The sequence below is a fragment of the Bos indicus x Bos taurus genome, chromosome 8 (assembly GCF_003369695.1).
Source record: "Bos indicus x Bos taurus breed Angus x Brahman F1 hybrid chromosome 8, Bos_hybrid_MaternalHap_v2.0, whole genome shotgun sequence".
NCBI classification, from domain to species: Eukaryota; Metazoa; Chordata; class Mammalia; order Artiodactyla; family Bovidae; genus Bos; species Bos indicus x Bos taurus.
The window spans coordinates 95,169,550-95,184,936 of NC_040083.1; the positions used below are offsets into that span (position 1 = coordinate 95,169,550).

Below are 15,387 nucleotides of genomic sequence, written 5' to 3' on the forward strand. Positions count from 1 at the left end.
GCCCAAAGTTTTTTTCCACATCTATTGAGATGACCATGTGATTTTTATTTTTCAATTTGTTAATGTGGTATATCACATTGATTGATTTAGAGATGTTAAATCATCCTTGCATCCCTGGGATAAGTGCCATTTGATCATTTTAAATTTAAAATGATCTTTTAAATGTATTGAATTCAGTTTGCTGTTATTCTGTTGAGAATTTTTGCATCTGTGTTCATCAGTGTTACTGGCTTGTAATTTTCTTTTTTTGTGATGTCTTTGTCTAGCTTTGTTATCAGAATGATGCTAGCCTCATAGAATGACTTTGGAAGCATTCCTTCCTTTTCAATTTTTTGGTATAACTTGAGAAGACTAGGTGTTAATTCTTCTTTAAGTGTTTGGTAGAATTCACTTGTGAAGCTGTCTGGTCCTGGACTTTGGTTTGTTGGGAGTTTTTTGATTACTTATTCAATTTCGTTACTCGTAATCAGTGTATTCTTATTTTCTGTTTCTTCCTGATTCAGTCTTGTGAGATTGTATGTTTCTAGGAATTTATTTATTTTCTAGATTGCATTTTATTGGCATATAATTGTTTATAGTAATCTGTTGTGAACCTTGGTATTTCCGTGGTATTTTTTGTAACTTTCTCTCATTTCTGACATTATTTATTTGGGCCTTCTCTTTTTCCCTGATGAGTCTGGCTTAAAATCTTATCAGTTTTGTTTGTCTTTTCAAAGAACCCACACTTTTTTTCATTGATCATTTCTATCATGTTTTATCACTTTCATTTTATTTTTGCTCTGATCTTTATTCTTTCTTTCCTTTTATTAACTTTGGTTAATAAAGTTAATAATAAAAAAAATAATAAATAATAAAACTTTGGATTTGTTCTTCTTTTCCCAGTTCCTGTAGGTGTATGCTTGGGCTTCTTCTTTGAAAGTTTTTAAATTTCCTGAGGCAAACTTGAATCACTATAAACTTTCCTCCTAGAGCTACTCTTGCTGCATGCCATAGATTTTGAATTGTTGTATTTCTGTTCTCATTTGTCTCCAGACATATTTAAATTTCCTCTTTGATTTCAACCCATTTGTGGGCTGCCTATGGAGAGGTGTGGATCTGGCCTGTACCACGTCTCCGATGCCTGTTAGTAGCGTATTGTCTACCCGCCACATGTTTGTGAGTTTTGCAGTTTTGTTTTTTTGTAGCTGATTTCTGGTTTCATCCTCTTGTGGTCAGAAAAGGTGCTTGATATGATTTCAGTCTTCCTAAATTTACTGAAATTTGCCCTGTGGCCTAGCACGTGGCCCATCTGAGACTTTGTTTCATTATGAGCACTGGAAAAGAATGTGTATTCTGCTGCTTTTGGATAGAATGGTCTCTATATATTAGTTAAGTTCTGATTGAATGTGTCATTTAAAGCCAGTGTTTCCTTATTGACTTTTGGTCCACTGATGTAAGTAGGGTGTTAGAGTCCCCTACTATTATTGTGTTACTGTCAATTTCTCTCTTTGTCTACTAATGTTTGCTTCATTTGTTTAAGTGTTGGGTACCTTGTAAAGTTGCTCAATCATGTCTGCTTCTTGGTGACCCCATATAGACTGCAGCATGCCAGGCTTCCCTGTCCTTTACTATCTCCCTGAGTTTGCTCAGACTCATATCCATTGAATCAGTGATGCCATCCAACCATCTCATCCTCTTTCATGCCCTCTCTTCCTGCCTTCAGTCTTTCCCAGTATCAGGGTCTTTTCCAGTGAGTTGGCTCTTCGCATCAGGTGGCCAAAGTATTGGAGCTTCAGGTTTAGCATCAATCCTTCCAATGAATATTCAAAGTTGATTTCCTTTAGGATTGACTGGTTTGATCTCCTTGCAATCCAAGGAACTCTTGAGAGTCTTCTCCAGCACCACAGTTCAAAAGCATCAATTCTTCAGTGCTCAACCTTCTTTATGGTCCAACTCTCACATCCATACATGACTACTGGAAAAATCATCACTTTGATTCTACAGACCTTTGTCAGCAAAGTAACGTCTCTGCTTTTTAATACACTGTCTAGGTTTGTCATAGCTTTTCTTCCAAGGAGCAAGTGTCTTTTAATTTCATGGCTGTAGTCACTGTGGACAATGATTTTGAAGCCCAAGAAAATAGTCTGTCACTGTTTCCATTTTTTTTCCCCAAAATATGTATGTTGGGTACATGTGTATTTACAATTGTTATATCTGCTTCTTGGATCAATCCCTGATCGTTCTGTAACATGCGTCTTTGTTTCTTCCTACAGTCTTTGTTTTAAAGTCTATTTTGTCTGTTCTGAGTATTGCTACTGCAGTTTTCTTTTTGTTTCCATTTGCATGGAATCCCTTTTTCCATTCCTTCACTTTCAGTCTGTATCTGTCTTTAGATCTGAGGTGCTCCTTTGTAGGCAGCATTTATTTGGGGTTTTGTGAGGTTTTGTGTGTGTCCTTTAAGAGTGGAGTCTGTTTGCTACAGTCCTCTGACTTCCCTGTACAAACCCTGCTCATCTTCAATGCTAGATATTCTGGAGGCTTGTTCTCCTGGTGCAGAGGCCCTGGACTGAGGGCCCATTATGGGGCTTGGATCCTTCTCTCCTTGAGCAGAACTTCTGCAGTTGTGATTATCCTCCCATTTGTGGGTTGCCTACCCAGGGATGTGGATCTCGCCTGCACCATGTCTCCGCCCCTCTGTTCATCTCACTGTGATTCCTTCTTTGTATCTTTAGTTGTGGAAAATCTTTTCTGCTAGTTTTCAGGTCATTCTCATCGATAGTTGCTCTGTAAATACTTGTCATTTTGGTGTGCCCACATGAGGAGATAAGCTCAGGGTCTTTTTACTCAGTCATCTTGGCTACCCTTGTATATATTTGTTCATTTTTATAATGATATGCTTCATATATGATTGTGTATTCACTAAAGTTTATGTATAAAGTATAATTCATGTTATATAGCAGTAATTTGGGGGGTACAATTTGTCAAAAAAAGAAAACTAAACCTAGTTATTTAAAAAAAAAAACCTAAAATAGATCATTTCTGATTACAAAATATACATTACAAAATTTTAAATATAAAAAATGTATCATTAAAAATAAGTTCTGTAGTTCCTCCATCCCTACTGTTAAGAGTATATTTATAAGCAGTTACTTTTTTAAAATTGGGTATGACTAGATTTGCAAAATGTTTGTTCATGTATGATTAAATTTGTAAAGTAGAATGCAATGAGATGTTCTTTGCTCTTAGGTTTATTCAAATATGCAGTGAGCCAGACTATGTTTTGTGAAATAACATCTCAACGTTTTTCTTCCTGCTTTAGGTATGTATTCTTTTTGGATCCATGCAATCTGGACTTGATAAACCGGAAGATCAAGTCTGTGGCACTGTGTGTAGCAGCATGTCCAAGACAAGAACTGAAAACCATAAGTGATGTTCAGAAGTTTGCAGAGATAAATGGTGAGACATTAGGCTTTCCAAGTCTATAGTACAGTCGCTGTTAAATATTATGTGTTTGCCTTTCAATATAAATTTGTCCTAGCATTAAATAAATCATCATAGAACCTTAGAAAGAAAAAGAAAAGTGAAGATACTTTTGGACTTCCTTGATGTAAATTATTATAGTCACTTAGGGAGCTTGTTGAAACACCAGATTCCTGGGCCCTGCCCAGGGAAATTCTGACTGAGTAGGTCTTTGGGTCCTGAAAATTTGTATTTTTTACAAATGTTTCAGGTGATTTTGATGTAGCCTGTTTGAGTATTTGGGAAATACTAGACTACTGTATGGGAAATTCGGGTTTTTTTCCGCCCCTCCTTAAGTATAGGCTCAAAGTTAGTTTATTTTTATCCCTGGATGTAATATGTATCTATCATAGAAAATTTGAAAAGTTCAGAAAAAAATAATGAAGTCAAAAAACTTCCACCATTTTTCAGTGTGTTAATTGTATATATAATTTTGTGTTTTGCTTTTTTAATTAGGCATTATGTCTTAATCATTTTTCGAAGAAAAAAGTTATGAGAAACCTTGAGCTTAAATATTTGGGAATTCCCTGAAAAAATAAGCATATTCAATTTCCTGAACTCTAGCTTTCTTCTCCTAGATTGCTAATCTCCAGGTGCTATCCTCAGCTCCATATGACTCACAGCAGTTTTCTTCAGAGAATGTTTTTTTTAAAACCTCTCTTCAAGGAAGGCTGCATAGTGATAGTCCCTCAAACTTGTATTTTTCCATGAGGTTTCATGTTTGTATTTTGTGTGCGTGAATCCGGAGAGTTGCCTTTGTCCTGCCCAAAGGACAGGCTACTTCTTGCCTTGAACAGGAGCTGACTCAGGCATCCACCTGCTGTCACTTCTGGATGGTTGGAGAAATAGCCCAGGAACATAACTATACACACACCAGCCTGGTTCTAGAGTTTAGAGTGTTTCAGATGGAGGTACTAGCCTTCTGAGGGAGCAGGATGGAGGCTCCCAGACTAGTGGTATTCTTATCTGTCAGCATCAGATAGTAGGAAGAGCATGGGACTAATTTGGACCTGGATTCTAATTCTGCTTCTGTCACTGACTGGCTCTGTAATGAGGGAAAGAAGGTATAGCCTGTCTGAGCCTAGACTTACTCATCTGAGACATTGTAGGTTTTAAATAATGCCCCTCTCTTAGGTTGGTATGAGGATTAAATGAGATGATACATGAAGAGTACTGGATACTTGGTGAGCATTGAATAAACAGTTACCAGCTACTCTTTTAAGATCTCATTCTCTCATACATGTGTTGATTTGCTGCGTCTAATACCAGGACTGTCAGCTCTATCATTATCAGGTTTCAGGGAAGGATGAGTTATTCCTTAAGGGCTTTCCTAAAATATCAGACAATGTGGGCATATATAGTGTACTCTGAAAGGTAGTATCATTGAGTGGTTAATTGTATAGACTCTAGAACCAGATTGCCTGGGTTCAGATGTTGGTCCTGCTACCTAATATCTGTGAGACCCTGGGCAAGTTACTCAGTCTCTTCATGCCTCAATTTCCCCATCTATGAAACATGTGTATTTGTACCTGAAGTACCTCATAGAATTGATATGAGGAGTTAATACACAAAAAATGATTAGAACAGTGTTGGGCAAATATAACTTGTTTTAAAAAAAAAAAGGATTGGCTACTGCTGTTACATCATCATCATTATTATTCTACCAATGGAATGTAATACTTTTCCTGTCTCCAAACTCGTACTGAATTTACATACTGCTGCTGTGTTAATCTTCCTTATTAATCTCTTATTCAGAAATCAGTGGTAAAAAGATAAAATCAAAGTCTATGGGTCTTACCCTGGCATTCAAAACTATGATCTAGTATTGAACTATTTTCTAACATGTTCTCTTGGACCTGCTGGATGTGAGTGTTGGTCCTTGAACCTGACATATCATCTGGAAGGCCAGAAGAGAGCTGGTTCCTCGTTGGCTGTGTTGCCTGCTGTGATGATCCACTGGGGGAAAATGCTCCATGATGCCCAGTTTTCATGCTTTGTTTCCAGACCCCTGTCCTTGTAAGTGAATATGATACTGAGTATGGCCTTAATAGGTCTCGTTAAGAAGCACCTTCCAGTGAGTTTTGCAGCTTTGTATTACTCATAGTATCTTGCACAAAGTTGTTATTCAGGAGTGTTAATGAATAAACATTATTTTAGAAAACAGACCTCTTAGATTGGTGTCTAGTGATAAAGGCACCCTTAGGCTTTTGAGGCAGCTGTGTGCAAAATAAGTTAGCAGATTAGGCATTTAAAAAGTAGCAATGTCAACATCAAAAAGCACAGCAGTAGAGGATGGAGAAGATAATAATTTAAAAATGTAAATAGGAAACTATAAAATTGTAATCAAGAGGGAGCCTTTTTTGTAGGGGCCTAAGCACTTTAATTTTAAAAGTATCCCTAAGTTGAAATTTCTAAATTTCTTAAAAGAATCTATATTGTTTTTTGGATTGGTGACGTAAAGCTGGAGGTACAGGTTGATTTGGAAGGAGCAGATAATTTTTATTGTTATCTGTGTCCATTTGCTATTACAGCTTTATTTCTGTTAGAAAATACACAGTTCTTGACCTCAAATATATACCTCTTAGTCATTAATTTCAGAGATGTGAATCTTTAAAGATAATTTAGATTTAAGTGGGAACTTTCTGACTCTGTAAGAGAATTGTTAAAAGTCCATGAAAGAGCTCTAACATATGAGAAAACTGCAAAGCTCGTAGAAGACATAAGAGAAAGCTTTCTGAAATTGGATTTGGCAATAATTTCTTGGATGTGAAACAGAAGCACAGGCAACAAAAGAAAATGTAGATAAATTGAACTCATCAAAATTTAAAACTTTCGTGAGTCAAACACACAATCAACAGAAAGAAAGGCAACGCGCGGAATAGGAAAAAACATTTGCAAATCTTGTATCTGGTAAGGGGTTAATGTCCAGAATATGTAAAGAACTACAACTCAACAACAAGAAAAAACCTACAACCTAAACAAAAAATAGGAGAAGGACTTGCGTAGACGTTTATGCAAAAAAGGTCTATGAGTGGCCAGTAGTAAGGATATGAAAAGAGACTGAACATCACTAATCGTAGTTCATCACTAATCATAATCATCAGGTGGCCAAAGTTTGGGAGTTTCAGCTTCAACATCAGTCCACCCCATGAACACCCAGGACTGATCTCCTTTAGAATGGACTGGTTGGATCTCCTTGCAGTCCAAGGGACTCTCAAGAGTCTTCTCCAACACCACAGTTCAAAAGCATCAATTCTTCGGCGCTCAGCCTTCTTCACAGTCCAACTCTCACATCCATACATGACCACAGGAAAAACCATAGCCTTGACTAGATGGACCTTTGTTGGCAAAGTAATGTCTCTGCTTTTTAATATGCTGTCTAGTTTGGTCATAACTTTCCTTCCAAGGAACAAGTGTCTTTTAATTTCATGGCTGCAATCACCATATGCATTGATTTTGGAACCCCAAAAAATAAAGTCAGCCACTGTTTCCACTGTTTCCCCATCTATTTGCCATGAAGTGATGGGACCGGATGCCATGATCTTAGTTTTCTGAATGTTGAGCTTTCAGCCAACTTTTTCACTCTCTTTCACTTTCATCAAGAGGCTCTTTAGTTCTTCTTCACTTTCTGCCTTAAGGGTGGTGTCATCTGCATATCTGAGGTTATTGATATTTCTCCTGGCAATCTTGATTCCAGCTTGTGCTTCTTCCAGCCCAGCGTTTCTCATGATGTACTCTGCATGTAAGTTAAATAAGCAGGGTGACAATATACAGCCTGATGGTCAACACCAAAATCAGATTGATTATATCCTTTGCAGACAAAGATGGAGAAGCTCTATACAGTCAGCAAAAACAAGACTGGGAGCTGACTGTGGCTCAGTTCATGAACTCCTTATTGCCAAATTCAGACTTAACTTGAAGAAAGGGGGAAAACCACTAGACCATTCAGATATGACCTAAATCAAATCCCTTATGACTATACAGTGGAAGTGAGAAATAGATTTAAGGGACTCGATCTGATAGACAGAGTGCCTGATGAACTATGGAATGAGGTTCGTGACACTGTACAGGAGACAGGGATCAAGAGCATCCCCAAGAAAAAGAAATGCAAAAAAGCAAAATGGCTGTCTGAGGAGGCCTTACAAATAGCTGTGAAAAGAAGAGAAGCGAAAAGCAAAGGAGAAAAGCAAAGATATAAGCATCTGAATGCAGAGTTCCAAAGAATACAAGGAGAGATAAGAAGGCCTTCCTCAGTGATCAATGCAAAGAAATAGAGGAAAACAATAGAATGGGAAAGACTAGAGATCTCTTCAAGAAAATTAGAGATAACAAGGGAACATTTCATGTAAAGATGGGCTCGATAAAGGACAGAAATGGTATGGACCTAACAGAAGCAGAAGATATTAAGAAGAGGTGGTAAGAATACACAGAACTGTACAAAAAAGATCTTCACGACCCAGATAATCACTAATCATAAGGGAAATGCAAATCAAAACCACAATGAGATACCACCTCATACTCACTGGGATGGCTACTATAAATACAAAAACCCAGAATGTAGCAAATGTTGGTGAGGATATGGAGAAATTGGAATCCTTGTGCACCATTGGTAGGAATGTAAAATAGTGTGTCTGCTGGGGAAAACAGTATGAGGTTCCTCAAAAATTAGAAAATGGAACCAGGAGGATCTATAGGACAGTGAAAATGCTTTGTATGATACTGTAATAATGGATACACTTCATTATACATTTTTCCACGCCCACAGAAGAAATATAGTAGCCCTCATAATCAACAAAAGAGTCTGAAATGCAGTACTTTGGTGCAGCCTCAAAAATGACAGAATGATCTCAGTTCATTTCCAAAGCAAGCCATTCAAAATCAGATTAATCCAAGTCTCTGCCCCTACCACCAGTGCTAAAGTATCTGAAATTGATCAGTTCAATGAAGACCTACAGGACGTCCTAGAACTAATACCAACAAAAAGATGTTCTATTCATCACTGAGGATTAGAATGCTAAAGTAGAAAGTCAAGAGATACCTGGAGTTACAGGCAAGTTTGGCCTTGGAGAACAAAATGAAGTAGGGCAAAGGCTAAATGAATTCTGCCAAGGGAATGCGTTGGTCATAGAAAATACCCTTTTTCAAAAACACAAGAGACGACTTTACGCATGGACATCACCAAATGGCCAATACTGAAATCAAATTGATTACATTTTTCATAACCGAAGATGGAGAAGCTGAACAAGATCTGGCACTGACTATGGCTCAGATCATCAGCTTCTCATAGCAAAATTCAGGCTTAAACTAAAGAAAGTGAGGGAAACCACTAAGCCAGCTGGGTACAACTTAAATCAAATCCCCTATGAATATGCAGTGGAGGTAACAAATAGATTCAAGAGATACAACTTGTAAACAGTATGCTTGAAGAACTATGGACAGAGGTCTGTAATATTGTGCAGGAGGCAGTGAACAAAACCCTCCCAAAGAAAAAGAAAAGCAGGAAGGCAAAATGATTATCTGAGGAGATTTTACAAAGAGCTAAAGAAAGATGAGAAGGGAAAAGCAAGGGAGAAAGGGAAAGGCATAGCCAACTAAATGCAGATTTCCAAAGAACAGCACAGAGAGATATGAAGGCCTTCTTCAATGAACAGTGTATAAAACTTGAGGAAAACAACAGAAGGGGAAAGACTAGAGATTTCTTCAGAAAAATTGGAGATACCAAGGGAACATTTTGCCCAAAAATGGGCACAATAAAGTACATAAATGGTGGAGACTTAGTAGACACCGAAAAGATCAAGAAAAGATGGAAAGAATACACAGTACTGTGTAAAAAAGATCCAGATGGATGGGGTGATTACAATGGTGTGGTCAGCCACCCAGAGCCAGACATTCTGTAGCACAAAGTCAAATGGGGCTTAGGAAGCACAGCTGTTAATAAAGCTAGTGGATGCTACAGAATTCCAGTATAATTATTCAGAACCCTAAAGGATAATGCCATCATGGTGTTGCATTCAATATGTCAGCAAATCTGGAAGGCCCAGAAATGGCCACAGGACTGGAAAAGGTCAATCCTCATCCCAATTCCCAAGAAGGGTAGTACTAAAGGATGTGCTAACCATCGGACAATTGCACTCATCTCCCATGCTAGTAAGGACATGCTTAAAATCTTGCATGCTAGGCTTCAGCGTTATATGAACCAAGAACTTCCAGATGCCCCATCTGGATTTTGAAAAGGAAGAGGAACCAGAGATCAAATTGCCAACATTCACTGGATCATAGAGAAAACAAGGGAATTCCAAAAAAAAACCCATTTACCTCTGTTTCATCGACTATGCCAAAGCCTTTGACTGTGTGGATTATAATAAACTAGAAAGCTCTTAGAGAGATGGAATACGAGACCATCTTACCTGTCTCCTGAGAAAACCTGTATGGGGGTCAAGAAGCAACAGATAGAACCTTGTTTGGAACAACTGATTCATTCAAGATTGAGAAAAGAGTACAACGGGGCTCTCTGCTGTCACCTGGTTTGTTTAATATGCTGAGCACATCATGAGAAATGCTGGGCTGAATGAGTTACAAGCTGGAATCAAGATAGGAGAAATAGCAACAACTTCAGATATGCTGATGATAACACTCTAATGGCAAAGTGAAGAGGAACTAAAGAGCTTCTTGATGAGGGTGAAGGAGGAGAGTGAAAGAGCTAGCTTAAAACTAAATATTAAAAAAACTAAGATCATGGCATCTGGACTCGTTACTTCATGGCAAATAGAGGGGGGAAAAGGTGGAAGTAGTGACAGATTTCCTTTTCTTGGGCTCTGAAATCACTGTGGATGGTGACTGCAGCCATGAAATCAGAAGACATTTCCTTCTTGGCAGGAAAGTTATGACAAACATAGAGTGTGTTGCAAAGCAAGACATTACTCTGCTGATAAAGGTTCTTATAGTCAAGGCTGTGGGCTTCCCAGTGGTCACGTATGGTTGTGAGAACTGGACCATAAAGAAGGCAGAACGCCGAAGAATTGATGCCTTAGAACTATGGTGCTAGAGAAGACTCCTGAGGGTCCCTTGAACAGCAAGGAGATCAAGCCAGTCAATCTTAAGGGAAATCAACCCTGAATACTTGTTGGAAGGACTGATGCTGAAACTGAAACTCCTGTATTTTGGTCATATGATGTGAACTGACTCATTGGAAAAGTCCCTGATACTGGGAAGGATTGAGGACAGAAGAAGAAGAGGGCGTCAGAGGATGAGATGGCTGGATGGCATCACCAATGCAATGAACATGAACTTGGACAAACTTTGGGAGATTGTGAGGAATAGAAAGGCCTGGCATGCTGCAGTCCATGAGGGTGCAAAGAGTCGGATACAACTGGGCAACTGAACAACAACAGAATGTAAAGCACAAAGATGAACTCTGATGTAAACTATGGACTTTGCGGTGGTTATGATTTGCCAGTGTAGGTTTATCAGTTGTATCAAACATAGCATTCTGGTGGGAGAATGTTGATAATGGTGGAGGCTAGGCTTTATGTGGGGGTGTGAGGTTTATGGGAAATCTCTGTACCTTCTTCTCAGTTTTGCTGAGAACCTAAAACTGCTCTTAAAAAATTGTCTTGGAGAAAAATAGATTGCTATCTGACCCAAAAGTTCCACGTTTAGAAGAATTGACAGCAGGATATCCAAGAGATATTTGCACAGTCATGTTCGTTGCAGCCTTATGCTGCCAAGAGGTAGAAGCAAACTAAATTTCCATTGACAGATGAATGGATAAAGAAAATATGGTGTATACATACAGGGGAATACTAGTCAGCCTTAAAAAATAAGGAAATCCTGCCATATACTATGTATGTATGAAGCTTGAGGATATTATGCTAGGTGAAGTAAGGCAGTCACAGAAAGACAAACACTGCACGATTACACTTATATGAAGTACCTAAAGTCGTCAGTGTCAGACTTTATTTTTTTGGGCTCCAAAATCACTGCAGATGGTGACTGTAGCCATGAAATTAAAAGACGCTTACTCCTTGGAAGAAAAGTTATGACCAACCTAGATAGCATATTGAAAAGCAGAGACATTACTTTGCCAACAAAGTTTCGTCTAGTCAAGGCTATGGTTTTTCCTGTGGTCATGTATGGATGTGAGAGTTGGACTGTGAAGAAGGCTGAGCACCGAAGAATTGATGCTTTTGAACTGTGGTATTGGAGAAGACTCTTGAAAGTCCCTTGGACTGCAAGGAGATCCAACCAGTCCATTCTGAAGGAGATCAGCCCTGGGATTTCTTTGGAGGGACTGATGCTAAAGCTGAAACTCCAATACTTTGGCCACCTCATGCGAAGAGTTGACTCACTGGAAAAGAGTCTGATGCTGGGAGGGATTGGAGGCAGAAGGAGAAGGGGACGACAGAGGATGAGATGGCTGGATGGCATCACTGACTTGATGGACGTGAGTCTGAGTGAACTCCGGGAGTTGGTGATGGACAGGGAGGCCTGACGTGCTGCGATTCATGGGGTCGCAAAGAGTCTGACACGACTGAGCGACTGAACTGAACTGAAAGTAGTCAGGGGCTTCCCTGGTGTCTCAGTGGTGAAGAGTTCACTTGCCAATGCAGGACACTGGTTCAGTCCCTGAGCTCAGGAGATCCCACATGCTGGAGAGCAACTTAGCCCATGCGCCACAACTACTGAACATGTGGTCTAGAGCCTGGGAGCTACAACTGAGCCCACGTGCAGCAACTACTGAAGCACGTGTGCCCTAGAGCCCATGCTCCACAAAGAGAAGCCCAGTCAGGCAACTAGAGAAAAGCCTGCGCAGCAGCGAATGCCCAGCACAGCCATAAATAAATAAATAAAGTTATAGATCAATAAATAAAATAGACTCTTTAAAGGTAAAATGGTGGTTGCGAGAGCTGAGGGGGATGGGAAACGGGGAGATGATGTTGGATGGGTATGTTGTTATTTAGTTGCTAAGTCGTGTCTGACTCTTCGCGACCCCATGGACTGGAGCCCGCCGGGCTCCTCTGTCCATAGGATTCTCCAGAGAAGAATACTGGAGTGGGTTGCCATTTCCTTCTCCAGGGGATCTTCCCAACCCAGGGATCGAACCGGTGTCTCCTGCGTTGGCAGGTGGATTCTTTACCACTGATCCACCAGGGAAGCCCAGCACAGCCATAAATAAATAATTAAAGTTATAAATAAATAAATAAAAGTCAGACTCTAAAGGTAAAATGATTGCAAGAGCTGAGGGGGATGGGAAATTGGGAGATGATGTTGGATGGGTATAGAGTTTCAATGTTGCAAGATGAAAAAATTCTAGAGCTCTGTTGTACAACAGTGTACATATAGTTAACACTAACATACACTTTTTAAAAAATGCTTACTACGGTAAGTTTTATGTTACTGTTTTCATCAAAAATTTTTTTAAAAAAGAAAGGGAATTCTGACACATGCTATAGTATGTATGGACCTTGAAGATATTAGGTTAAATGAAATAAGCCAGTTACAAAAGGACAAATACTGTATGAGTCCCCTTATTAAATGAGATACTCAGAGTGGTCAAATCCACAAAGGCAGAAGGTGGACTGGTAGTTGCTGGGAGCTGTGGGGGGAGAGAAATGGGAAGTTACTAATTTCTACATGAAGAGTTTCAGTTTTGCAAGATGAAGAGATCTGGAGATGGATGATGGTAATGATTGCACAATAATGTACTTAATGAAAACTTAGTGTCTGTACATAGTGAATGTACATTAATGTACATGTACATTAATGCTACTGAAATCTGCACTTAGAAATGGTTAGGATGATAAAATTTTTGTTATGTGTATTTTACCGTAACTTAAAAGTTTATGAAAGAGAGAATCCTGTTTGGGGTAGTAAGTTTTTCAATGATAATTTAAAAACTTATTTTAAAATGCAAGGTAAAATAACATTTTTTCTTACCAGAAGGAAAAGATAATATAAATCCTTTTCAGAATTTTAAGTTTCCATGACAACGTTTGAAGGTACTTTTTAGCACTTAACCATCCATTCATGTGAACTTTTATTACCTTTACAAATTAGTTGAAATCAGTATAAGGAAAAGCTCTTAGTTCCTGTAGTAATGTAAGAAATGCATTTATCAGGCAAGTGATAGTTCCTCCATTCTTTGTTTCTTTTAGACAAGAAAGAGGAGTTGTTTTCTTGGACACTTAAGTTTGTGGAATACTTCTGTCAAATATGTCTGACTAGAATAGAAAGCTAGGAAGAAATAGCTCAAAATTAGATTGATAATGTAGAGATACTGCCATATTACAGGGAGCTTTAAAAGACAGATTTCAGATGAATATAAAAGTATGTTTTTGTACATCAATTGATTGATAGATGTATAAATGTTCATTTCATTATTTTGGGCCATAGCTTATACAGACATAAATACCATAAATATGTGATGCTAGAGAATAAAACAATTTAACAGTTGCCTTTAAAAATCAGAGGTGCCAGATACCATTAGGATTCAGTGTTAAACTTCTTTGGTGCTTTGTTTATCATCTTGCTGCAGTGGTGCAGGACTTTCCTGGGGGCAGAATCATGCTCTATTTGTCTCTGAATATCCAAGCCCTAATATAGGATCTCACATAGCAATGATTCATGTTTTTTGAAAGAATAATAGACTGAGTGTCCCTCTTCATCTCTATTGCCACTTAATAATTTCTCATTCTCTTAACACATTATCCTTTGCTCAACTCTGCATCCATGTGAGTTGCCACCAGCAGGTAAACAAACTGTTTAGCTTCAGTCTAACTAGAATTGCTGTGAAATCAGTTCTTTTTATTCATCTCTAAATAATTCATCTTATTCATTTATTTGTCTCTCTTATACATACTCTCCAAGTGATTATTCATGCTTTTCTTTTCTTAAGTCTTCTCTTTCTTCCTCTTTCCTAACCTTATGCTCTACAGAGGAAACGAAAACCATCTGGTGAGAGCTCCCATCTGAGGTCTTATTTTTCAGCAGAGCATGAATCCATCAACTTTCCTTCCCTGCCGTTTCTGATGAACAAGTTTCTTTCCTCCTTTACTATCATTATTTTGGAAAACTCAAAAATGTATACATTGTGGGGGCGGGGGGAGGCATCTTCCTCCCTCTAACACTAACTTCAACTTTACATGAAACTTTCATCTCAGCCCAGCCAGATCATCCACTGGGCTCAAACCATGACAGATGGTGAAGGGAAGGGAAGATGATTCCTGCTCAGATATTCTTCCTCTTCCTCTCTCTCTTCTGATTCTGGTCCTACCACCACCTCTGGTCTATAGTCCACCGTTCACTTTACTCCACTGTCCCTAATGTTCAGCATGGGCATTTGAGTCTAAATAGGCAAATCAGACTGAAGCTCTGTGTTTTGTTTCAACGTATTCATAATCCCTATTTGTGCTGTGCACAGTGGCATGTGCCATGCCCATGCTTTGCATGTCGTTTTATTCTTTCCACATATAGTCTAAATTCTAAACAAAAGTTTAGAAATGAGAATAACCTGTAAGTTGAGGGCTGACTGCTTGTTCTTAGTTGGTGCTAGTATTTTACATGGAATTCCTTATTATTTCTTGTATTACTCTTATCAAACTGTTGTATCAATATTATTTTCTTTTCCCTAACACTGTAGTAAAATGGCTGATTTCTTATTTTTCTTTTGTGTTCCATTTATAGCACTCCTACTTAGGAGTTCTTCTTCAATGTACTGTATCTTGTATAAATTCAGAGTGCTTTATGACCTGCCATTTGGGCCATGTTCACATTTTGAGGTGAGCCATGCAGATTGGTGCTTTCAGTGATCATTGCTGAAAATCATGAGAGAGTGTGTGATCCATTCAGATAAAGTAGGTGAATACTAACAAGCCTTTTGATTATTGTTAT

General features: G+C 38.6%; 1 protein-coding gene across 4 annotated transcripts in view; it reads left to right on the top strand.

Annotated features, from left to right (window-relative positions):
- The window catches only part of SLC44A1 (solute carrier family 44 member 1), a 231,399-nt gene that overhangs the window by 110,804 nt on the left and 105,208 nt on the right, over positions 1 to 15,387 (top strand). For all 4 annotated transcript variants that reach the window (XM_027550433.1, XM_027550435.1, XM_027550434.1 and 1 more), the window contains exon 4: positions 3,299 to 3,435. In XM_027550433.1, coding sequence (XP_027406234.1) covers positions 3,299 to 3,435 — 137 coding nt within the window. The remainder of the gene's footprint in view (positions 1 to 3,298; positions 3,436 to 15,387) is intronic.